General features: G+C 41.1%; 1 protein-coding gene across 1 annotated transcript in view; it reads right to left on the reverse strand.

The window, feature by feature from the left end:
- Positions 1–27,745, reverse strand: part of col21a1 (collagen, type XXI, alpha 1) — a 474,425-nt gene that overhangs the window by 41,728 nt on the left and 404,952 nt on the right. The window contains exon 23 of the mRNA XM_087979161.1: positions 7,173–7,217. Within this exon, the coding sequence (XP_087835287.1) occupies positions 7,173–7,217 (45 nt within the window). The remainder of the gene's footprint in view (positions 1–7,172; positions 7,218–27,745) is intronic.

Raw genomic sequence — 27,745 nt, forward strand, 5'->3', positions numbered from 1 at the left:
CTGACTGTGTTAAGCTCCTGGACCGATATCAGGTTCTACCCTTGATATATGATGTTGTTAACCTCTAGTTGAAGGTAGTCTTCCTTCACCTGACTGAGGATTAGTCCCTTTAGATTATGAGACATGGCTCATTGGTTGAAGCACATTCAGTGTATTTGCCTTGTATGCTGCTGGCAGTCAGGGGAGTAGGTATAAATTTGACATACAGCAACATGTTCAACCCCTTGACTAATCACTGCTGGCAACGATTATAAGCTGCCTGGCTTTGTGTCTGCACTAAATAGCAAGGCAAGACAGAAGCAATGTGAGCCTTAAAATTCTAAATGAGGCAACAAATTGTTAAATATAAAAATAAGGGAGAGATTCTATAGGCATCCATACAGGTGCAAAGTGAGTGATGGCTCAGAAGCCAAACAAGAAACCTTTACCTTGGTCCAATCCAGGACGTGGGTGCTTGCCCGTATGAACATATACACCTGGCAGCTGCATTAAGATGAAAGGTGCTGGTGCACTCTAAAGTGCAGTACTGAAGTGCAGAACAGCCCTGTAAATGCATCGTTCATGTGTCATGATGATGCAGTGAGGCTGATATGTGTCTGATGCCAACCTCCATGGATGAGGTTTCGGGCAGTAACCCATGGAGCGTAACCAGAGATGTTGGGGATTGCTGTTCGAGTTGGAGGCCTGGAGAAGCAAAAGGTGAGCTGGATCTGTCACGTACTTACTCTAACTTTCATGTCAGAAATTGTTGCCATCTAGTTTCTCTCCAATGTGGGAGAATAGGAAATGTGTATCGATGAGGTAAGATTAGATATTAATGGCATGTAAATATGCTTGCCACATTTTCCAACTGACCCACCATTGACTATGTTGTTCAGGAGTTGGGGAGATTCCACTAAGATATTTTTATGACAAAGGAATTGAAAAGGTTAACTAGAGAATCTATTTTGGCTGTTTGGGAAATCTGGAGCAACAAAGTTTAATTGTACTTTTTAAAGGTGAATCCAGGAAGCACCTCCGCGCCGGAGTTCTGGGTATTTGAAGTTTCGAGACTAAAATTGTTGGATTTTTGATAAATAAGAATATTGATAGGGAATAAATAGAGTAAATGGAGTAAAGTTACACATCTGCAATGAGCTAAATGATTAGCAGAACAGACTCAAATTCTGAATGGCCTTTCCCTATACCTACGTTCCTAATGAAAATTAGGGACTTAAAAGATAGATAGATAGATAGAAATTTATTGATACTTGTATTTGGGAAAACACAGCAAATGGCATACAGTTAATGGTAGTTGTCTTATCTCTAGGATAGGGGATTTCAAGACCGGGGCACATTTTTAAGGTGAAAGAAAAGAGATTGAAGAAAGACATAAGAGACACATTTTTTTATACAGAGGGTGGTTTGCATGTAGAATGAACTTCCTGAGGAAGTGGTGGATGTGGGTACAATTACAATGTTTAAAAGACATTTGGATGGATACATGAATAGGTAAGGTTTGGAGGGATATGGGCCAGGAGCAGGCAGGTGGGACTAGTTTAGTTGGAATTATGTTCAACATGGACTGGTTGGGCCATACTTCTGTATGACTCTATGTGTTTGTTGCCACAAAACAGCATTATTTAATTACATTAATTATATATGAAAAAAGAGACAAAGTTTAGACAAATATCCTTTTTTGTTCATTCCACAGCTTCACTGTTTCATGAATTGGCCACTGTGGAAGACCAGGAACTGTCCAACTGCTGAGGACTGTGGGCCTCTTTGAAGCTACCAAGAACCAGGAGCCTGTCAAAACTTTCAAAGACTAGGGGGCTGTCAAAACCACCAAGGACTGGGGGTCCATTGAAACTGCTGAGATGAGGGAGTCTGTTGAAATCGCTGAGGATGGGGCTGATCAAAACTGCTGAGGCCTGGGGCCAATCAAAACTGCTGAGGCCCAAGTGTTGAGGCCTGGGGCTCATCGAAATTGCTGAGGCCTGGGCCCATCAAAACCATTGAGGCTTGGGGTTGATCAAAACCGCTGAGGTCTGGGGCCCATCAAAATCGCTGCGGCCTGGGCCCATCAAAACTGATGAGGCCCAGGGCTGATCAAAACCGCTGAGGCCTGGGGCTCTCAAAACCGCTGAGGCCCGGGGCTGATTAAAACCGCTGAGGTCTGGGGGCCATCAAAACCGCTGAGGCCCAGGGTCGATCAAAACCGCTGAGGCCTGGGGCCCATCTAAAGTGCTGAGGCCTGGGCCCATCAAAACCGCTGAGGCCCAGGGCACATCAAAACCTCTGAGGATCACAAGCCTATCGAAACAACCAAGGACTGGGGGCATGCCAAAACCACCAAGGACCAGGAATTTTTTGAAACTGCTGAGGATGGAGGCCTGCCAAAACTGCTTGGGATCTGGGGCTGTCCAACTGAAACATCAGTCGTAGAAAGAAAAAATGATAAATTTGAGCCAAAAGTAAATTAAGAACTAATTAAAAAAAGGATGCAGCCAGTCAGCCAAAAGGGAGTTGCGGGCCACGAGCTTGAACACTACCTAACCTGTTGTCTCTGTCATCTCATAAAAATGTACATACATAATACATTCATCCATACTTCAAAGGGTAAATAATTCTTGTGTATTAGTACAGCTTAAGAGATTGTGCTGTCAGTACACTTAAATAATTTCATAACACTCCAGGAATAACTTTGGTAGAAGCAGGAAAGAAGTGTCACTTTATTATCAGTAACCAATTATTTGATAATGTTCGGTGTCACTGTCTGGAATGTGATAATTTTGTGAATTCTTGTTCTGGCAATGGTGCTTGTTGATAATCCATGCTGGCTATAATCTTCTAGTCATTCATATTGAAACTTTGACAAATGCACCTGAATTCCAGCATTGACCATGATTTCAGCAGTGCTTTAATTTGCACAAACAGAATACACAACAGCGTGTAATTACATAGCATTCTAATGCAATAAAAAGTTTCAGGGTACTTCATTGCAGTGTGTTAAATTAACATTTCATACCAAGTCACGTAGAAGACAGCCAAATGTTTATACGAAGTTTTAAAGAAAGTCTTGAAAGAGTATAGAGAGGTAGAGATGGAGAACATAGATCTCATGAACAAAATTGGGTTGCAGGGAGCATGAGAGATTATAGAGGGGAACTGGAGGAAAAAAAGGGACCTCAAGTGGGGCTTTAGAGATCTGTTGTTCAGAATAGTAAGCCCAAAAGGTTAAAAGAAAGGGAAGAGTGGAAATGGAAGTGATAGGCTTGGTTTTGGAGTGGCAGCCAAATACTCATGTGATTGAACATAGGGAAAAGTCAAGTTACCAGACTATATATTGAGGAATATAAAACCTTGATAGTAATTATGAGATAAGAGACAATAGAGGGAGGCCATGAATAAAATTAGAGCTCTATGAAGGATAACTTCAGTGTAGGTAGGGTGGAATGAGCATGCAGCAACAGTGAATTGGTCAAGTGCAGTGTCAGGAATTGCATAAGAAGTCACAGAGTTCTAAAGTGTAGAGTATTGGTGGACGCTCTGATGGAGTTATTTCTGTAGAAATGAAAATCCAGAAGATGTACAGAATCAATTGCAATTCAGAAAGATGATGGTGAAGTTTGAGACCACCACAAAATCCAGAGGTGACCGTGATTTGTCTTCAGCCCAGGTAAATGAGTTTCTGGCCAGGAACCATCTGGAGTTGGAAATCAGATGATGTCCTTTACTGAGTGTCATGGCAACCCCCTGATGGCCATAGTCCCTTGACTCAACTAAGGACTACTTATTTTAGACTTTCAGACTTGGCAATGAAGTTGAAGCATGTGCAGGATGGTTGCCATATCAGCTTCTGGCATATGCCGTTGGTGTAACATTGATGTAGCATGGAAACATATAGCAAGGTGACCACCTTCTTCACTGCTCAGTACTGGAAACCACAACAAGCTGCCTTGCTTTCTGTTTGCACTAAAAGGACAAGCAAGACAAGTCTACTGTGAGCCAGTAAGTCTGAATGAAGTGGTAATGGGCTAAAAGGCAAGGCAAGGAAGGGACGCTTTGAATTTCCAAGAAAGTGCAAATGAATGAGTATTAAGAAAGGAAAATAAGAGCCTGAGAATGTACCATGTTCTGATACATGCAATGTTTGTAAGTCAACCATGTTTCGCACCAAGATACAGAAGTATTGAAATGCAAGTTGTCAGTGAGCTCCAAAATACGATTGTGAAGTGCTGAATTGTACGATAAGGTAGTTGGTTGTTAAGATATGCTATGGTGATGTCCTTTGGTATTGTGATGTTGCTGATTTCAGTATTTCATGCCCTGAGGGGATATTGGGGAATGACAGCCAACATGGGACCCAGAGAAGCACTGCCAAGCTGCAGCTGCCTAGTTAACTGGCTCCGACTTTCAGAAGTTGGGAAGTACAACAATCTAGTTTCTGATTCGGACCTGGGAGATTTGCAACCTGCTTGGAAATTAGGTGAGATTAACCAGCAATAAGACAGAAATGTATGAAAATAGATTCCTCTCTGCTTACTAGTGGGATTCTCATCTTGTAATTGAAAACTTAAATGGAAATTACATTTCTCACTATCGCGAATTGCATTTTTTCATTCTCACTGTATTTTTGTTAATTTCTCACCATTGCTCATGCTGCTCAAGGGCTCAGAGTCCAATGAGTTTATGCACTTGTTAAATACGTAAGATTTTTTCACAACCGCAAAAGTTGTCTTACCTTCACCAAAGGTGTCCTGGATCAAATCCAAACGGATACCAAACCTCTCCAAAAGTGAAGTATAAACAAACCTTCAATACTCACACTTTACAACATCTGCATTCCTACACTCCCTGTGTCCCACCCATGCAATCTAACACACTCAATCATCCCTAATAGCTCATCTTTTCCATGCCATTTACACCCCACTAACCATCCTCATGGCCATTCATACACCTGCGTCAGAAGTGCCAACTTCCTCCAAACACTCTTTCCCCTTCATCTGCCTGCCAATTCATTGAATATATTCAAACACACGTGCACACATAATGATTCTTGTTTTATTACTTAAGGCTCTGTATTAAAGTCTGCACACTGTACAGAAAAGCACACTCATTCATAAAAAAAACACATTTTGATACTCCTTGACAGTTCTTAATAGTTAACACTTGTTGACACTTCATGACAGTTCTTGAGAAGCCTTGATGAGTTGGACAGTTCCAAGGGTTTGTGCAACTTTTGCACACAATCTGTTCCACAGCTAATAGTCCCAGAGGGAACCTGATCATCATCAAAGAATTTCTGACCCCTTTCTATAAGGGGTTGGGGACCATATCTGCAGGACCAGCTCAGCTCTCCAAGGGCTATCCTCGCTATGGAGGAAGCAGACCTGCTGTTACCTGGTCTAATCTCTACACTCTGGTTCCGATATCAAGGACTCATTCTGAGTGAAGGCAATGGGTCATTTAAAGGGCCAGCTGCTTCAAGGAAGCATATACATGTGAATTACAAACTAGCCCTGATCCTGCTTTCACAAAAATTAGAAATGGCAGGTTGTGGCAAGACTTGGGGTATTCCTAACTTATTTTGGTATTTTCGCCTCATTTAGATACCCTCTGTCATGATGAACATCCAGGCCTGAATGTGTTTTGATCTTCGGCACAGAATGATTTCCGGTCACTAAGCTGGTTTCTGGTTGTCTCATTCACCTTAAAGTCTGCATCTTTGATTAATATAGCGTGTATCTTTGATAGTTATAACCTTTTAAATCCTTTACGCCATAGAAATTTTAGGATTTTTTATCCATTAATGATGCATATAAATGTAAGATTTTGTTAATAAATTACTTATCTTGAGCTAAAATAAAACCTGAAAATGCTATTTTAAATTTCTAGTATTTTACTTCAGTAATTACCTTGATCACAGTGTGAGATTATTGCTGTTTTTGTATAGGAATGTTGAACAAAAACTTGATCAACCACATTTTTATATGATTATATACGAAGACACACCAAGGGAAATACAATCAAAGGAAAGGTGAGAGTAATTAATGACATCAAGGCTTCATTTGACTGATTGTGGAATCAAGGACCCTTAGAAAATCTGTGGTCAATAGGAATCGGGGAAAACTCTCTGTTGGTTAGAGTCAGGTGTGGCATAAAGGAAGATGATTGTGCTTATTAGAGCACCATCCTCAGAATGGTGTTGTGGGTCCAAACATCTTCAGTTGCTTCATCAATGACCTTCCCCTCATCATAAGATCATAAATTGGGATGATTATCAATGATTGTACAATGTTCAGCACCATTCACAACTTTTCAGATATTGAAGCAGTCCATGTTCAAACGTAATAAGATTTGGTCAATATCCAGGCTTGGGCTGACAAGTGGCATGTAACGTTTGTGCCACACAAGTGCTAGGTCATGACCATCTCCAACATGAGAGATTATAACTATTTCCCCTTGAAATTCAATGGTGCACTGTCACTACCTCCCACATTAAGTATATTCCGGGTGTTATCAATGATCTGACACTGAATTGGACCAGCCATTTATTATTATGGCTACAAGAGCAGGTCAAACACCAGGAATTCTGTAGAGAGTAACTCACCTCTTGACTCCCCAAAACCTGTCTATAAGGCACAAGTCAAGAGTGTGATGGAATACTCATAACTTGCTTGGATGAGTGCAGCTCCAACGATAGTCAAGAAACTTGACACTCTCTTAAAAAAGTAGTCACCTGATGGTACCACATCCACAAACATTCACTTGCTCCACCAATGATGCTTAATAGCAGCAGTGTGCACTATCCACAAGATGCAGTGTAGAAAATCATCAAGGCTCCCTGAACAGTATCTTCCAAACCATGGTCACTACCATCTAGAAGGACTGTCTTTGAAACAGATACATGGGAACACCACCACCTCCAGGTTTCCTCTAAAACACTTGCCACTCTGATTTGGAATACTATCGCTGTTTGTTCAGTGTTGCAACTTCATAATCCTATAACTTTTGCCTTAATGGCATTGTGGGTCTACCTACGAAATGGACTGTAGCAATTCTGGCAGTCAGTTTCCTATCACTTTCTCAAGGGCAGGGGGACAGGCAACACATGATGGCCCAGCCAGTGATGCCCAAATCCTACAAATGAATATAAATGAATATAAAGAAGATGAGTTAGATGTTACCTGTAGTCCTGGAAGTCCTGGCTGTCCTGATAAACCCTTGTAACCCTTTTCAAAAGAAATAAGAATCATTATTACAAAGAGAACTTAGTTCCAATGTCAGTAAATATACAACACAAAAATTGTAATTTTAGAAATATGAAACTCTGACTTCACTATCTAATAATTTTAATTGGGATGAACATTGAAAGACTGCCAAAGTTACATTTTTACTCATTACCCACTAGCTAATAAATATTCATATGGGATTTGAAAAACTTCTAAGAATCAGTTGTTTCCATTGTAGTCAAATCTACAGTAAATATTTAAGAGAATAACTGGATAGAAGATAGTATTTTAATTGTCAGTGCTTTCCAAAAGAAATACAAACGAGACTTGTAAGAAAAACGGAAGTAATTCATAAACTCATCACATTTTGGAGAGAGTAAAATTCTTTAGTCTGGATAGATTGCATTATTAACTAAATTATAGAACAATAACAATTTGTTAACAAGTCATTACAAAAGGGAGCTGGAGAACAAATTCTTATATTTAGAAAGAAAGGTAGTTCAGGAAACTATTGACCAGAACCATAGGATGTGTATTTGATAGGAAATCCCAAATTTTGTCTGCCAATACTGGCAATGCATTTGGCATTCACTGTTATTGGATGCTATAGCTATCCAGCAATTTCTGGTCTGTACTGTGGCGCGTAAGTCCAGACGTTGTGGTGGGCTTTCCAAATTTACTCCGTATCTCCACTGTTGGACTGAAAATTTAAAACACAAGTATTGAACCAGTATTAGGGATAACTGCCCATTAATTATGTAAAAAATATTAAACCTTCTGTGAAATGAATCATACTGAATAAATCAGACTTAAAGTGTTTCTATTGAAACAGCCTTTCCTAAAGTATTTGTGGAGAAAGTGAGGTCTGCAGACGCTGGAGATCAAAGCTGAAACTTTATTGCTGGAACAGCACAGCAGGTCAGGCAGCATCTAGGGAACAGAAGATTCGACGTTTCAGGAAGAAGGGCATGTGCCCGAAACGTCGAATCTTCTGTTCCCTAGATGCTGCCTGACCTGCTGTGCTGTTCCAGCAATAAAGTTTCAGCTAAAGTATTTGTGGTACAATGACTTATAAGCAACACCCAAAACTTCCTGCCATTTTTGCCCACAGAACACAAAGAACAATACAACACACAAAGGAACAGGTCCTTTGGCTATCCAAGTCTGCGATGCCACATTTTGATCTTCCATACTAAGACTGTCTTCACTTACAGAATCCTTACCCTCTTTCCCTTCCTATGTATTTGTCCACGTGCCTCTAGAATGCTGCTATTGTGTCTGCTTTCACCATCTCCTCTGGCTATACGTTCCAGGCACACACCACCTGTGAAAAACTTGCCTCAAACTGTGTTTTAAACTTTCCCACACACCCTGAACCTGTGTCCTCCAGTAATTGACCCCCCTGCCCCCCCTCCCCCCAACCCTGGGGAAAAGCCTCATACTTTCCACTTTAACCATGTCATTCACAATCTTATAAACTTCTATGAGGTTGCCCCAGTAAAATCTTGTGTTCCAGTAAAATCAAACCTAATCTAGCCAATCTTTCTTCATAGCTAAAATCCCCCATACCAGGCAACATCTTGGTAAATCGTTTCTGTGCCCTCTCCAAAGTGTCCACATCCTTCTGGTAGTGTCCTGACCAGTCTGTACTTAATATTCCACATGTGGCCTCACTGAAGTTCTATAAAGCTGCAGCATCACTTGTCTATACTTATAGTCAATGCCCCTTCCAAAGGGGCCATGATGTGGAGGTGCTGGCGTTGGACGGGGTGGACAAAGTTAAAAATCACAAAACACCAAGTTATAGGCCAACAGGTTTATTTCGAAGTACGAGCTTTCGGACCGCTTCTCCTTCATCAGGTAACTAGTGGGACAGGATCATTAGACATACAATTTATATCAAAAGATCATAGCGTTATGCAACTGATACAATATATTGAACAAACCTAGATTGCTGTTAAATCTTTTATCTTTTAGAATGGGTTGCAGGTATTGAATCACTAATATGTAAATCCCAGAACTCCTTTCAAGTCACATTCCTGAGATAACATAAGGTTTTATAAACAAAAGTGACATCTTAGCTCAGACAATACATTAAAGGTGTGAGGTTACAGTCTGTCTGTATTCCAATCTTGAGTCAGATTGGTTCTATTTCCAAAGTAGGAATTTATAAAATTTCACGTGGATTGACTGCCTGCAGATTGTGCGCTTTTTGAACAAAATAGAATGTATCTGCATATACAATTCTGTAAATGCAAATTCACCCTACAGTCCTATATGTGTTTGTGCGTGTATGTGAGGGAGAGAGTGAGAGAGTGTATGTGTGGGAGAGAGTGTGAGCAGGTGCGTGTGAGTGCTTGTGCGCGCTTGGTACAGTGTGACAGAGTATAAGTTTGTGAGAGGGTGAGCACATGGGTGAGAGTGTGTGGGGTGCATGCGTGTCTGAGAGACAGCGTATGTATGAGAGAGGGTCTGTGTGAGTGTGTGAGCATGTGTGCTTGTGTGGGAGTGTGTGCGTGAGAATGTATAGTGTAGTGGGGTCACCTGTAGTGTGAGATGAACCCAAGGTCCTGGGTTAAGGCCACCCTCATGGGCACCAAACTTGGCTATCAGCCTTTGCAGAGTGGCCGAGCAGAGGCTGATAGCCACATTTGGAAATATAACCAGTCTGACTCAAGATTGGAATACAGATAGACTCCAACCTCAGATGAATTGATACCTGCAACCCATTCTAAAAGATGAAAGACTTAACAGCAATCTAAGTATGTTCAATATATGGTATCAGTTGCGTGATATGATGATCTTTTGCTATAAATTCTGTATCTTATGTCCTGCCCCATTAGTTACCTGATGAAGGAGCAGTCTTCCAATGAAGGCAAGCATGCCAAAAACCTTTTTTACTACCTTTTCTGCCAGCAATGCCACCTTCAGTGATCTATGGATCTGTACACCCAGATCCCTCTGCATACCAATACTCCGAAGAGTTCTGCCAATCACTGTAAAATTTTCACCTGTACTTGACTTTTCAAAACACATGTTTCTAGACCATAGAAGTCAATGGCAGGAAGAAAACTGATCTATTTTCACATGGAATTTCTTGTCCCTGGTAGTGATGAACTTGGAGGCCGAAAAGGCACTTACTTTCTATTTGGTGGCTTACTCAAACTGCATTGCCTTCAAGCCTCTACTATAATTAAATTCTGGATGGGAAGATCCATTGTCAAACTGGTCTTAAGTGGCTAGTTAAGAATCACTGAAGAGTCTAAGCCTGATGTCGTAGAATTAACCCAGCTACATGATGGCTGTCACCATGCCATGTGTAAGACAGTTGTTACGCTGCCACTAACTTGTGTGGGGTAGGGGCGAGATGTATTGATCAGAGGAAACGAGCACCTGATCAAGGGACTGAGTACTGATCAGAGGAGTGGCCACTTGGAGTCACCACCTTGTTTCCAATCCTCTCTGAGATTCTCACCCTGAGAAAGCACACCCTCACCGAGCTCACTTAGCTTTGTTCATGATTGAGGTACTCAACTGAGAGGGGAATGGGATATGCAGCTATACTTCTTCCTCATACCATAGACTGGTCTCATTAAGTTATAGAGTCCTGGTTCTAAGGAAGGTCCATGAGTGGCCTCACCACCACCGCATTAGGGTGTGGTTCAGCGGGACTCTCTGGAAGAGGTAGAGGTAACTGAGTCTACAGCTTCTTGATCAGATCCCCAGGTCTGAAGAAGATTTCTGATCAACAACTGAAATTCTTGCCACCAGGATTGTGGTATGATGTGTATACTTTGATTTCAGGTCAACCGTGAATAATGTTGCTACCTGGTAACAGCAAAATCTAACCCAACTGTATCCTTATTCAAATATATAACAGAAAAGTATTTATAAACTAAAAAAAATTGAGATTAAATTTCATGTTTGATCTGTCTTAACTGAATGCTTGCCTAGAAAACAAAATATAACAAGTAGTAATCAGCACAGATTACAAAAAAGGAAAGTTATGTTGCACTCATCTTAGTGAATGCTGAAGAAATCATAGAGTAGAACAGCAAATCTGTTCTATAACACACCACGTAGTACACTCACACAAACATACAAATTAAGACAAGGTGTAAGCCCCTTGAGCCTGTTCTGCCATTCAATAAGATTACAGCTGATCTTAATACTCCACATTCCCACCTATCAAGTACTTTAGATGGGTCAGTTTTTGTCCAATGTGTGCAGGAGGGTTTCCTGACACAGTATGTAGACAGGCCAACAAGGGGCGAGGTCACATTAGATTTGGTACAGAGTAATGAGCCCAGCCAGGTGTTAAATTTGGAGGTAGGTGAGCACTTTGGTGATAGTGAGCACAATTCGGTTATGTTTACTTTAGCAATGGAAAGAAATAGGTATACACTGCAGGGTAAGAGTTATAGTTGGGGTAAGGCAACTATGATGTGATTAGGCAAGATTTAGGATGCATGGGATGGGGATGAAAACTACATGGGATGGGCACAATTGAAATGTGGGGCTTAATCAAGGAACAGCTACTGTGGGTCTGTGATAAGCATGTACCTCTCAGACAGGGAAGAAGTTGTCGAGCACGAGAGCTGTGGTTTACTAAGGAAGTTGTCAAGTGGAAGAAGAAGAAGGCTTATGTTAGGATGAGATGTGAAGGCTCAGTTGGGCACTTGAGAGTTACAAGTTAGCCAGGAAAGACTGAAGAGAGAGCCAAGAAGAGCCAGGAGGAGACATGAGAAGTCATTGGTAGATAGAATCAAGAAAAACCCTAAGGCTTTCTATAAGTATATCAGGAATAAAAGAATGACTACAGTAAGATTAAGGCTTTTGCCCGAAACGTCGATTTTACTGCTCCTCGGATGCTGCCTGAACTGCTGTGCTTTTCCAGCACCACTCTAATCTAGACTCTGGTTTCCAGCATCTGCAGTCATTGTTTTTACAGTAAGATTAGGGCCAATCAAAGATAGTAGTGGGAAGTTGTGCGTGGAGTCAGAGGAGATGAGGAAACGCTAAATGAATATTTTTTTGTCAGTATTCACACTAGAAAAAGACAATGTTGTTGAGGAGAACACTGAGATACAGGCTACTAGACTAGATGGGATTGAGGTTCACAAGGAGGAGTCATTAGCAATTCTGGAAAGTGTGAAAATAGATAAATTCCCTGGGCCAGATGGGATTTTCCTAGGATTCTCTGAGAAGCCAAGGAGGAGATTGCTGAGCCTTTGGCTTTGATCTTTATGTCATCATTGTCTCCAGGAATAGTGCCAGAAGACTGGAGGATAGCACATGTTGTTCCCCTGTTAAAGAAGGGGAGCAGAGACAATCCTGGTAATTATAGACCAGTGAGCCTTACTTCAGTTGTGGAAACAGTTATTAGAGAGATGATTTATAGTCATCTAGAAAGGAATAAGTTGATTAGTGATAGTCAACACAATTTTGTGAAGGTCGTGCCTCACAAACCTTATTGTGTTCTTTGAGATGGTGACCGAATAGGTGGATGAGGGTAAAGTGGCTGATGTGGTGCATATGGATTTTAGTAAGGCATTGGATAAGGTTCCCCATGGTAGCTATTGCACAAAATACAGAGGCATGGGATTGAGGGTGATTTAGCAGTTTGGATCAGAAATTGGCTAGCTGAAAGAAGACAGAGGTTGGTGGTTGATGAGAAATATTCATCCTGGAGTTGAGTTATGAGTGGTGTACTGCAGGATCTGTTTGGGAGCCACTGCTGTTTGTCAGTTTTATAAATGACCTGGATGAGGGTATAGAAGGATGGGTTAGTAAATTTGCAGATGACACTAAGGTTGGTAGGGTTGTAGATAGTGCCGAATGATGTTGTAAGTTACAGAGAGACATAGATAAGCTGCAGAACTGGGCTGAGAGGTGGCAAATGGAACTTAATATGGAAAAATGTAAGGTGATTCACTTTGGAAGGAGTAACAGTAATGCAGAGTACTGGGCTCATGGTAAGATTCTTGGTAGTGTAGATGAGCAGAGAGATCTTGGTGTCCATGTACATAGATCCCTGAAAGCTGCCACCCAGGTTGATCGGGTTGTTAAGAAGCCATACGGTGTGTTAAATTGTATTAGTAGAGCGATTGAGGTTTGGAACCATGACATCATGCTGCACCTGTACAAAACTCTGGTGCGGCCGCACTTGGGTGCATTGTGTACAATTCTGGTCACCGCATTATAGGAAGGATGTAGAAGCTTTGGAGAGGGTTCCGAGGAGATTTACCAGATTGTTGTCAGGTATGGATGGAAGGTCTTACGCGAAAAGATTGAGGGACTGGAGGCTATTTTCGTTAGAGAGAAGAAGGTTGAGAGGTGACTTAATTGAGACATATAAGATAAACAGAGGGTTAGATAGGATGGACAGTGAGAGCCTTTTTCCTCGGATAGTGATGGCTAGCACGAGGGGCATACCTTTAAATTGATGGGTGATAGATATAGGACAGATATCAGAGATAATTCCTTTACTTAGAGAGTAGTATGGGCGTGGAACGCATTGCCTGTAACAGTTGTAGACTTGCCAACTTTAAGGGCATTTAAGTGGTCATTGGATAGACATTTGGAGGAAAATGGAATAGTGTAGGTTAGATGGGCTTCAGACTGGTTTCATAGGTTGGCATAGTATCGAGGGCTGAAGGGCCTGTACTGTGCTGTAATATTCTATGTTCTATCAGTAATAACTTACCAACCCCGGTATTATCAAGAATCCAGCTACCTCCATATTAAAAATATTAAAGACTGTGCTTCCATTACTTTTGGAGGAATAAAATTCCAAAGGCTTGTGACTCTCTGCGAGAAAAAAATCTTCCTCTGTGACTTATTTTTAAACAGTGATGTTTCGTTTCTATATGAGTCCATAAGAGGAACATCCCTTCCATGTGCACCCTCTGAAGACTTCTCACAGTTTTATATCTTTCAATCAGCTTACCTTGTATTCTTATACCTTTCAATCAAGTCACCGAATACTTTTTCAAACTCCAGTGAATACAAGCCTAGCTTGTCCATTTTTCCTTAAAAGAAGCTGCCAGGTATTAGCCTCCTGATCTGATTACTGAGATAAGACCATGTGTATTCATGGAACAAGTAGCAGAATAAATAATGATTTGCTATAAAAGCAAAAATAGATTCAGGTTGTAGAACAGGCTGGGAATTGGTGTTTGACAGATTGCTGCTGAGATCACAACTGTTCAGAATTTACATAAAGACTTGGACTCAGGAATTTTTAAAAAAATCATTAATGAGGTGAGGGCATCACTGGCTGGGACAGCATTTATTGCCTAGAGGGCATTTAAAAGTCAATCACAATATATGGTCTGGAGTCACATGTAGGTCAGAATAGGTAAGAATGGCAATTTCCTTCACTAAAGAACATTAATGAGCCAGATGGGTATTTTTTCCCAACAACAATCATCATTAGACTCTTAATTCCAGATTTTTATTGAATTCAAATTCCACCATCTGCCCGGTGTGGGATTCAAACTCAAGTCTTCGGAACATTACCTAGGCATCTAGATTAACAATCCAGAAATATTCCATCTGGCCATTGCCTTTTGTAATCGGAATACAATTGCAAAATTTCATGATGATTCCAAATTCTGATGTATAGTTAATGTTAAGAACCATAACATAATATGTGAAGATATTATTAAAATTGTGAATTAATGTGTAGCTAGCAAATAAATTTCAATAAGGATAAATGAGAGGTTGTGGAATTGGTAGCTGAATAAGGAGGCCACTCTATTCTTGGAAAATAAAATGAGAAAATGAATTGAAGAGGACTAATACACAAATAAATAAAGATTGCCCACTAATTGTGTATAAAATGTGGTGATAAGCTGTGTTCTTGAACTGCTGTAGTCCTTGGGGTATATGGACATTCACAGCTCTGTTAGGAAGGAAGTTCCAGATATTTAAAAGAGTGAAGGAACAGTGATATAGTTCCAAATCAGGATGATGTGTGATTTGGAGTGGGTATTGCAGCTGGTGGTGTTTCCTTGCATTTTACACCCTTGACTTTCTAAATGCTAGAGAAAATAGGTTTGGAAGTTGCTGTCTGAAAATCTTTAGTGAGATACCACAGTGCATTTTGTAGATGGTACACAGTGCTGTCACTGGGCATTATCAACCTCCTGGGGTTGCCACTGACCAGAAGTTGAAATGGACCAATCATATAAGTGCTGTGACTGCAAGAGTAGGTCAGAGCCTGGGAATTCTGCTATGAATAACTGACCTCCTTGCTTCCCAATGTCTGCCCATCATCTACAAGGCAGGGATCATGGGTGTAATGGAATAATTTCACTCATCTTGGACAGATGCAGCTCTAACAATATTCAAGAAGCTCAACAACATCTAGGACAAATTAACCTGCTTGACTGACACCTCATCCACCAGTCTAAACATTCATTCCTTCTGCCACCAATGCACAGAGGCAGCAGTGCATAATGTCGACAAGATGCACTGCAGCAAATCATCAAAACTCCTTCCAAGTCCCCATACCTCTATCAACTAAAAGACAAGGACAGCAGATTGCTGGTAACACTACCATAGTGTCATAGAGTCTTACCACCTTTGAGTTTCCTTTCAAATCTCACACCATCCTTATTTGGAACTTCACTGCTGCTTGTCGATCGTCACTTGGTCAAAATCTTGGAACTCTCTCCCTGCCAATATTGTGACTTTATCTACGTAAAACAGACTGCCTCAAATTAAGAAGGTGGGTCACCACCACGTTCTCAAGGACCGAGCCAGTGATGCTCACATCCAATTAAAAGCAAACACACCTGTAGAAAAAATTCTTACTTCAGAATGGTAAGAATATGGAACCAATGACAAGTAGTTGATCAGTCAAGTGGATCAGATGATTTTATTGAAAGTTAAGTAAACACAGGTAGGAAAAATGAACAGGAAGTTATGATGAAAAGGTGAGATGAAGTGGGATAAGAAGGCTTGCACAAAACTCATGTATTAGTTTAGATTTGTTGAGCTTAATGTTCTCTTAGGTTGCTCGGCATTCTCTGTAAGAAAATTCTACATTACAGCTATGTGTATATGATGTTCATCGAGGAAGGGCAAATTTATATATGTTTTATTGTCTGTTTTTCACTCTGTAAGGGGACTTTTAAGACAAGTTGCTTTTTGTAGGACCTGGTGTGCACAAATTGGCAGCAGTGGCTACAATTAAAAAATACTTACTTGGCAATAGAACGCTTTGGGATGTCTTGAAGTTGTGAAAAGCACAATTTAAATGCATAAGTCTTCCTTTCATTGTGTCATTTTTACTGAGTATTGTACATAGCAAGGGTCAATCAGGGTAGAAATGCTGTCCATTTAATTCAAATGTGAATTGATTTGTGAAGAGAGTTGGGAAGTCATGTTGAGGTTGTACAGGACATTGGCGAGGCCTCTTTTTGGAATACCGAGTTCAGTTCTGTTCATCCAGTTATAGCAAAGATATTATTAAGCTGGAGAGAGTTCAGAAGAGATTTCCCAGGGTGTTGCCTGGAATGGAAGGTTTGGGTTATAAAGAAAGGCTGGATAGGCTGCGACGTTTTTCACTGGAGGGTAGAAAGTTGAGAGGCGATCTGATAGACGTTTATAAAATAATAAGGGGTATTGATAGAGTTAATAGTAGCTGTCTTTTCCCTAGGATGGGAGATTTCAAGGCTAGAGGACAAGTTTTAAGGTGAGAGGAGAGAGATATAGAAAAGACACGAGAGGCAGATTTTTTACACAAAGGGTGGTTTGTATATGGAATGAACTTCCTGAGGAAGTGGTGAATGTGGGTACAATGACAATGTTTAAAAAACATTTGGATAGGTACATGATTAGGAAAGGTTTGGAGGGACATACACCAGGAGAGGCAGGTGGGACTAGTTTAGTTTGGGATTATGTTTTGGCATGGACTGATTGGACTGAAGGGTCTGTTTCCGTGCCGTATAATTCTATGACTCTACAAGAAGTATAGTATTAAATTGATTGAGTGGTAGCAATCTTTGAGGTCAAGTCTTGCTACAGATTAAACCACACAGTTGAAGTTTCTGTATTATGATGCGGGGTTGATATCCAGAAGGGTGAGTCACACGTAATAGAAGTGGAATGGTCTTGCCATCACAGCCTTAGACAGCAGAATATCAAAGGCTGAAATTCTAATTTTCTTTCTGGAGTTCAGAAATTTATGTTGGTATGTTTCTGAGTGAGGTCCCCATCCCCAGGGGAAAATGGTCAATCGTCCTGAATTTAATGGGATAGCCTTTTAATTAGCAGGGGAAGTGATTTATTTAGATGGAAGAACAAGGTGCCACAGTGTCATGCCGATTCTGATCACTTCTTATTTTTTTATGTAACTTGTTTTTGAATCAACCTATTCAGAGATGTTATTACACACCTTGGGAACACGTTGGACTCGAACCAGGCCTCCTCGCGCAGGGGTAGGGACACGATACCACAAGAGGATGGGGGGTGCTGGTGGGACTGGGGATAATACTCAAGAAGTGTGGTCCAATTTAAATAGACAACTGCTGCAATTACTGTGACTGCAGTCTCACTGACCCAATTGCTGTACTACTTGTTGATTAGAAAAGGCAAAGGGTTGGAACTGGAACACAGCTTCCCCTCACTTTGTTTATGAGGATCTGGTGACACTTTTGGTGGCAGTGAGGATGAAGAAGGAGATTTTATTTATAGACAATTGCAGAAAAAGTTCAGCCTTTCCTTCAAGCAGGGCTGGTCAAGGTGGTGGATACTGTGACCAGTCAGAATGCAATCAGGAGGAACTGAGTACAGTGCCGGAAAGGGTTCAATGACCTTTTCTCTTTCTGGCAAGGTGTGGACCATGCCAAACCCTCATGATAATCCTCAAAGTACTCCAAGCACATACACACCAGCTGAGGAGGATGAAGGCACTTGTGGCTCTTGCACGTGGCAGAAATGTATATCCGAGATGTCTACTTACCCTTCGGGATGGTTCAATTCTATATTTCTTTTGAGGACCTATCAGCACCATACAAGCAGCTTCTTACCTCAACAAGTCATTGATACTGGCAATGGAACTAGCAGTGCCTTATCTCTGTTTCTCTCTTTTATTCTTGAAGAAGAAAGCAGCACACAATGCCCAGAAAAGGAGTCATACAGGAAGAGTCATTATTCTATAAATCATTACTATCATACAAGAGGAAACATTAAAGATCTCCAGTATAGCTGATCGTAAGAAAGGCAGGGAAGGTGAAATTGACATCCTCGATGAACATCATGACTAGAAACTGAAAAGCATAGATTATGTGTCTCTATTGCACCCCAATCTATCTGACAGCATGCTGAAACCTCAGCACTGCAGAGACTTCTGCTCTACAAGGCTAGTTTTTACAATCTTTTTCTGTTTCTTCCACACATTCAAGGTAGCACAACAGATTACTGTTTCTGCACTGGGCCTAGAACTGCCACTAAAGTCTTCATAGTAATTATTATTATAATTTACATATACATCCTCCATCAGTACAGATGCAGTCACCTTGGTGCAACCTCACAGATATATAGATTGGGCACCAAGTGATAAGTATGTCACGGGTGTGCATGAGGAGATGGTAATGATGGAGCTGTGGAGAGACTCTTTGCAAGAAGACACTCCTTGCAAGAAGCTCAAGTGGGAACCAACACAGGACCTCAGCAGTCATAAGAAAGGAAACCAGCAGCAACAGATGCGTTTCCATATGTTGGAGTTCACTGGTATGAGTACAGTGGCATTAATGGGATTTTAGTGCATGACCTCCTTTTTTTGAGAGATTGGCTAACCACATGGACAGCCATATGTAATAGCACTTGGAATACATGCAGGAAGCATGCACTGACAATTTCAGACTACCTGCTAAATCCTGAGCAGTCAGTGGTGCTGATGGTACAGTAATGTTTGGAAACAATGCCAGTTTATTCATTTGGCATCCCCTTGTAGCCATCTAGAGATAAGGATTGAAGCAGTCACAGAGAAAGATGAGAGTGTCACCCTTTATGTCACCATCAGTGACCTTAGCCCCTTGTCATTGGGCCCTGCTGAACTCATGTGCCCTCAGTCAGAAACTGCCCCAACGTTAAGGCAGGTGCAGTAAGCTCGAGAGATTCCACAATCTGCACCTCAATGTTCAGGACCATCAGTGTGTGCATTGCAGTATCCCCCAAGGCCAGAAGAGGAACCCTGTAACTTAGGGCGGCACGGTGGCACAGTGGTTAGCACTCCTGCCTCACAGTGCCAGTGACCCGGATTCAGTTCCCGCCTCAGGTGACTGACTGTGTGGAGTTTGCACGTTCTCCCCGTGGCTGCGTGGGTTTCCTCTGGGTGCTCCGGTTTCCTCCCACAGTCCAAAGATGTGCAGGTCAGGTGAATTGGCCATGCTAAATTGCCCATAGTGTTAGGTAAGGGGTAAATGTAGGGGTATGGGTGGGTTGCGCTTCGGAGGGTCGGTGTGGACTTGTTGGGCCGAAGGACCTGTTTCCACATTGTAATGTAATCTAAAAAAGAGCGGAGGTCACTACGACTGAAAAGAATATGAAGTTGGTCACAGGGTTTCTCTTTTTGAACAATAAAATAATGACATGAAACCAGATATGTGAACTTCCTTTTATTAATGGTGAGATAGAAAAGAGGGATAAAGTAATGAAAGACAGCAAGGGCTCTTCAGCAGGGAAAGTGAAACCTCTGTACATTTGTGCACCTCGACTACAGGTATCAGTTGAGATATTCAAGTTTGTATCTTCAATGGAACTGCTCTCACAGGTTGCTAAAAGCAAGTTCTAGACTGCCCTTCTGTCAGAACGGCTGTACTGAAAAATGTATGTATTAGATAATTGCTGACATTAATGTCATCTTGATTAGACCCTTGAATTTAGCATCGAGCTTGAACAACTTCCTGTACACCTCTGTGTTCTGCATCGTCCTCTGCCTATTTCTTTTCTACCTCCTCCTCCTCCTCTTCCTTTGATGAGCTGTGCTGATCTAGCACATCACTAGCACAAGGTCTACACTTGTCTGGAGGACCATGTTATGGAAACAGCAGCAGATCATCAGAATTCAAAAACACTGCATAAGAACTTAAGAAGTAGGAACAAGACCTCCCCCTTGAGCCTACCCGGTCATTTACACAATCATTGCTGATCTGTCCAAGGCCTCAACTCCCCTTTGTGCCATCTCATCATACTCCTCAACCTCACAATATTTCAAACATTTATCTACATCTTCTTTAAATATTTTCAGTGATGTAACCTTCACAGTTCTCTCTCATAGCCTCATTTTCCAGCACTTGACTGATAGCAGTGCATGCCTTCTTAAATGTTATGAAGGTTTCCGCAACTGTTACCCTTACAGGCAGTGAGTTCTAGATTCCAACTACCCTCTGTGTGAAAACATTTTTTTCTCACATCTCCTCTAAATCTTCTGCCCCTTATCTTAAATGCATGACCTTGGTCACCGATTTCTCCATCAGGTAGAAAAGTTTCTTCCCGTCAACCCCATCTTTGCTCCTTATAATTTTATCCATCTCAATAGAATAGACTTCTAGACACTCATTACCCTCTGAGAGAAGAAATTCTTTCAAATCTCAGTTTTAAATGAGAGTCCCCTTATACTGTAACTATCTTCTAGTTCAAAATTCCCCCACTAGTGGAAATATCTTCACCTCATCTACCCATCTAAAGTCCCTCAGACTCTTCTTTATTTCAATAAGATCCCCTCTCATTCTTCTAACCTCTAATCTATTTAGCTATTCTTGACAAGTCAATCCCTTCGTTGCAGGAATCAGCTCAGTGAATCTCTTTTGAACTGTCTCCAATGCTAGAATGTTGTTTCTTAAATATGGGGACCAAATCTGTAAAGAGTACTCTAGATGTGGCCTTGCCAATACAGGACTACCCTAATTTTGAACTCCAATCTTCCATCAATAAAGATCAAAATTTCATTTGCCTGTTTAATTATTTCCTGTGTCTCCATGCAAAACACTACCCAGAACCCGCTACGCTACATTTTTCGGAGTCTCTCCACTTAAATAATAGCCTGCCTTCTGATTCTTCCTACCAAAATGCATAATTTCATACTTAAACTTCAGCTGCCAAACTTTTTTCCCATTCATTCAACCTATCTAAATCACTTGCAGATTCCTTATATCCTCATCACAACATGCTCTCACAACTATTCTGGTATTGTATTTGGACATATTACACACTGCCCCCTCTTCCAAGTCATTAACATACAGTAAATAATACAGGCCCAAGAATTGATCCTTGTGGCACCCCACTAGTTACATCTTTCTAAACTGAAAAAAACCCATAATCCTGAGTCTCTATCACAACTTATCAGATGTCTTTTGGAATTTAAAATACACTACATTTAATGGTTTCCTTTTATCAAGTCTCATAAAGTCATGGAGATCTACAGCACAGAAAAGGCTTTTCTGCTCACTGCATCCTCGCTGATCAGAACCACTGTAATCCCATTTTCCAGCACTTGGCTGATCACATTGCATGTCTTCTTAAATGTTATGAGAGTTTCTGCATTTAACACCCTTACAGGCAGTGAGTTCCAGACTCCCACCATGCTCTGGGTGAAAATACCTTTTCTCACAACTCCTCTAAATCCTCTGCCCCTCACCTTAAGTGCATGCTCCCAGTCATTGATTTTTCCATCAAGTGCAAAGGTTTCTTCCTGTCTATCCTATCTATGCCCCTTATAATTTTATCCACCTCATCATGTCCCCTCTCAAACTCCTCTGCCCTAAGGAAAACACCAGTCTGTCAAAATTCTCCAGCTAGGCAACATCCTGATAAATCTCCTCTGCACCCTCTCCAGTGCGGTCACATCTGTCCTATAACTGCACACAATATTCTAGCTGTGACCTAGCCAACATTTTAAAACTCTGCTTGTTATATCCTCAAAGAACAATTTGTTAAACATAATTTCTTGAAACCTTGATGATTCTGCTTGATTGCATTAAATATCCTGTTCCTGCTCCCTTAATAATAGACTGTATCATTTTCCAAATGGCAGGTGTTAGGCTAACGAATCTATACTTTCCTGCTTTCTGTTTCCCTTCCTTCTTGAACAGAAGCATTGTATTAGTGGTTTTCCAAACCACCAACCCTCCCAAAATCCAGTGAGACCAGGAATATTTTATCTGACGTCTCCAATATCTCTGCGGCCACTTGCTTAAAACTCTTGTGTGCACGTTATCAGATCTTGATGACTTGTCTCCTTTAAGTATTATTAATTTGTCAAATACTCTGTAACCATGATATTTCCTCCAATTAGTATCTTGCATATCTGTTATCCTTAGGATGTTTAGACTATCCTCCATTGTGAAGATTTATGCAAACTATTAGTTTAAATTATCTGTCATTCTCCTCTTCCCCTTTATGAATTCCCTTGTTGCATCCTCCACTTACATTTTCAACTCACTTTCACATTAAAGAGCCTTAGAAGGTTTTGCTGTTTGTTTTCATATTTCTTGTGAATTTACTTTCATAATTAATTTTCTCCTTCTTTGTTACATTTTTACTTATCTGCTGTAGGTTCTTAAAGAATACTTAATTTTCTGGTCTACTAGTGGTTTTTGCTGCTTTGTATTACTTTGCTTTTGATTGGGTACACTCTTTGACCACCTTTATTAACCACAAGTGGTTCATCCTTCTCATAAAGTCCTTCTTTTTGATTGGAATACATTTTGTTGAGCATGCTAAAATATCTGCTTCAATGTCTGCCATTGCTCAGCCACTTACTTTTCCCTTGGTCTATTTTCCAAACCAGTTTCAGACAGCACTTTCTTCATTCCATCGTAATTGCTCTTACTTAAATTAAGGACACTGGCTTGAAACCCAGATTGTTCTCCTCAAATCTGAAATTTTATCTGGCAGTGATAGCTAGCCCCAACAGGATCCTTATCTACTAGATATCTTATTAATCCAGCTTCATAGCATAATTCTGCTCCTAGATAGGTTTTGCAATGTACTGCTCGAAGAAACAATCCTTGATGCACTCTCCAAATTCATCTTCTATGTTACCCTTGTCCCTTTGTTTAGTCCAGTACAGTCACAATGATTGCATTCTTGTGCAATCCTGCATTATCGAAGAATTGCGCTGTAGAAACAGTACTTAAAGCGTTGGTGCTGGTAATCACATTACAGCCAACACACGTTTTAAAAGTTCATGTTGTAGATACAGCGTCCCCAATTCGTCAATCATGTTGCAATGAACTTGTGCTGATGAAATGTGAATGATAACAGAACAACCGATACATATGCAGATTAGTTCCTTCTTAGATGCCTTCATTATTTTTGGATTTATACTCAGCCTTACAGTGTTGCAACTCTTTGAGGGCCCATAGGCAAGCCCCATCCATGACTTTTTTTCCTTTACTATTCCTTATTTCTACTCAAATGGATTTCACATCATAATCTATTGCAACTATATCATTATTCACCACTGCAGTGATGCCTTCCTTTATTAACAAAGTTACTCCACCTCTCTTTCCTTTTTGCCTGTTCTTCCCCAACATATCAACAGTCTGGAATATTAGATTCTCAGTATCAGTCACCCAATAACCACATCTCCATAATAACTATCAAGGTACAGTCATTTATGTATCTTTGTGCCATTAGTATGCTTTCCTTTATTGGTCAGAGTATTGAGTACAGGAGTTGGGAGGTCATGTTTTTTAGATTAGATTAGATTAGATTACTTACAGTGTGGAAACAGGCCCTTCGGCCCAACAAGTCCACATCGATCCGCCGAAGCGTAACCCACCCATACCCCTACATTTACCCCTTACCTAACACTACCGGCAATTTAGCACGGCCAATTCACCTGACCTGCACATCTTTTGGACTGTGGGAGGAAACCGGAGCACCCAGAGGAAACCCACGCAGACACGGGGAGAACGTGCAAACTCCACACAGTCAGTCGCCTGAGGCAGAAATTGATCCCGGGTCTCTGGCGCTGTGAGGCAGCAGTGCTAACCACTGTGCCACCGTGCCGCCCACGTTGTGGCTGTACAGGACATTGGTTAGGCCACTATTGGAATATTGCATACAATTCTGGTCTCCTTCCTATCAGAAAGATGCTGTGAAACGTGAAAGGGTTCAGAAAAGATTTACAAGGATGTTGCCAGGGTTGGAGGATTTGAGTTATAGGGAGAGGCTGAACAGGCTGGGGCTGTTTTCCCTCCAGCATTGGAGGCTGAGGGGTTACCTTATAGAGGTTTACAAATTTATGAGGGGCATGGATAGGGTAAATAGGCAAAGTCTTTTCCCTGGGGTTGAGGAGCCTGTGGGGTTCTCTGCAACAGAAAGCGTTAAGGCCTAACACTGAATGTTTTCAAGAAAGAGTTAGATTCAGTTCTTGGGCTAAAGGGATCAAAGTGTATGGAGAGTCAGCAGGAACAGGGTATTGAGTCGGATGATCAGCCATACAGTTATAGAGATTTTTGTACTCAGGTTGATGAGCTTGAAAGTTTGTTTTCACATGTTTCATCCCATACTAGGTAACATCATCAGTGAAAGTCTCCGATGAAGCGCTGATGGAATGTCCCACCTCTCTATTTATAGATCTTGGTTTCTTAAGGTGGGTGAAGAAAAATATCTATACAATATTTTCAAGAAAAATGCAATGAACACAATCCACCGATTCCTCAGAACCAAACCTAAACAAGCAGACACAATGCAACCAAAAACTAGCCACATTACCTTACATTAAAGACATATCAGAAACGACTTCCAGACTACTCAGATCCCTTGGCATCATTGTAGCCCACAAACCTACCAACACACTTAATGAACTAATGACTAATAAACCTAAAGGATCCATTAGATACTACTAGCAAAACTAACATCATTTATAAGATACAATGCAAGAACTGTAAACAAAAACTACATCGCACAAACTAGCAGAAAACATGCCACCAGGATACTTGAACACCAACTGGCTGCTATCTAGTTTCTATACATACAAAGAAGGGCACCACTTTGACTGAGACAACACAAACATCCTAGGACAGGTGAAGCAAAGACACACACGAGAATTCTTAGAGGCATGGCATTCTAACCAGAATTCCATCAATAAACACATCGATGTAGATCCTATTTACCTTGCTTTGAGAAAAAGAACCGCAAATGACATCACCCACCTTAAGAAACCAAGACCTGTAAATAGAGAGGTGGGACATACCACTAGCGCTTCACCGGAGACGCTCATGGCGATGAAACATCTGAAAACAAACCTTCAACCTCAGTGAGCTAACTTACATACTTATAGAGTTGTAGAGTCATACAGCATGGAAACAGACTCTTCCGTCCAACTCGTCCATGCTGATTGACTTTCCCAAACTAAACGCGTCTCACTTGCCTGTGTTTGGCCCATAGCCCTCCAAATTTTTCATATTCGTGTACCTGTCCAAATGTCTTTTAATGATGTAACTGTACCTGCATCTGTTGCTTCTTCTGGAAGGTTATTCCACATACAAACCATCCTCTGTGTGAAAAAGTTGCCCCTCAGGTTCCTTTTAAATCTTTCTCCTCTCACCTTAAAAATATACCTCTGAGTTTCAAACCCCCACCCTAGGGAAAAGACCTTTGCTATTCACCTTATCGATACCTCTCATTCTTTTATAAACTTCTAAAAGGTCACCCTCAACCTCCTGCGCTCCAACACACACAGCCTCTCCTTATAACTTGAATCCTTTAATCCCAGCAACATCTTGGCAAATCTTTTCTGAACTCTCTCCAATTTAATAATATCCTTCCTATAGCAGGGTGACCAGAACTGTACACACTATGCCAAAAGTGGTCACACCCCAATGTCCTGTACACACCTCCAAGTCATGAACATCAACTTCTATATTCATTGGTCTGAGTAATGGAAGGCAAGTGTGCTATGTACCTGAACCCCTAGGTCTCTCTATTCAACAACACTACCTAGAGATCTACCATTAACTGTATAAGTCCTGCCCTTACATAAATCAAAATTAAGCACCATTTACCACTCCTTAGCCCGTTAACTCAATTGATCACAATCCCTTTGTAATTTTAGATAACTTTCTTCACTATTTACTATACCATCAATTTTGGTGTCATTGCAAACCTATCAACTATTCTTCCTAAATTCTCATCCAAATTGTTTATATAAATGACAAACAACAGTGGACCCAGCACTGATCCCTGTGGAACATCACTGGTCACAGGTGTCCAGTCCGAGAAACAACTCTCCAACACCACCCTCTGTCTCCTACTGTCAAGCCAATTTTGTATCCAATTGACAAGCTCTCTGTGAATCCCACATGTCTACCATACGGAACCTTTTACTAAAGTCCATGTAGATAATGTCTATTGCTCTGCCCTCATCAATCTATTTGTGAGATATGGTTTCCCATGCACAAAGCCATGCTGGCTGTCCCTAATCAGTCCTTGCTTCTCCAAATGCATGTAAATATGATCTCTGAGAATCCCCTTTAGCAACTTATGTACCACTGACGTCAGTTCTGTGGCTTCTCCTTACAGCTTTTCTTAAGTAAAGGCACAACATTAGCCACCCTCCAGTCCTCCCACCTCACCTGTAGCTATAGATGATACAAATATCTCTGCTAGGGGCCACACATTTTCTTCCCTAACTTCCCACAATGTCCTGGGATACATTTGATTAGGTCCCAGAGATTTATCCACCTTCTAGGGACGGCACAGTGGTTCAGTGATTAGCACTGCTACCTCACAGCACGAGGGACCCGGATTTGATTTCCATCCTCGAGCTACTGTCTATGTGGAGTTTGCACATTCTCCCCATGTCTGGGTGGGTTTCCTCCGGGTACTTCAGTTTTCTCCCACAGTCCGAAGATGTGCAAGTTATGTGAATTGGCCATGCTAAATTGCAGGCCAGATGGATTAGTTATGGGAAATGCAGAGTTATAGAGATAGGGTCGGGGGGTGGGATGCTCTTTGGAGGGTCGGCGTGGACTCAATGGGCTGAATCACCTTCTTCCACATTGTAGGGATTCTATGATTCTTTACGTTTTTTAAAACCTCTACCAATTCCTCTTCTGCAATGTAGACTGTTTTCAAGATATCTATATTTATTTACCCGAGTTCCCTAGCCTCCCGAGTTCATCAATAAAAACTGATGCAAAATATTCATTTATTTCTCCCACCTCCTGCGGTTCCACACATGATTGCCTCATTGATCCTTAAGAGACTCTATTCTCTCCCTAGTTGCACTTTTGCTCTTAATGCTTTTGTAGAATCTTTTTGAATTAGCTTGAACCTTATTTGCCAAGGCTATCTCCTGATTTCCTTACACCTCACTTGATCCCAGTTACCGATACCTAATATATGCTTCCTTCTTATCTGACCAGAGCCTCAATATCTTTATTTATCCATTGATCTCTATTCTTACCAGCCTTACCCTTCACTCTAACAGGAACATAATGCCTCTAAACTCTCATTACCTCACTTTTGAAAGCCTCCCACCTACCAGTTAGCCGTTTACCTGC

This window comes from Chiloscyllium plagiosum, unplaced genomic scaffold (assembly GCF_037043375.1).
Source record: "Chiloscyllium plagiosum isolate Xiang-an unplaced genomic scaffold, Cpla_swu_hap1 HiC_scaffold_3, whole genome shotgun sequence".
Taxonomy (NCBI): Eukaryota; Metazoa; Chordata; class Chondrichthyes; order Orectolobiformes; family Hemiscylliidae; genus Chiloscyllium; species Chiloscyllium plagiosum.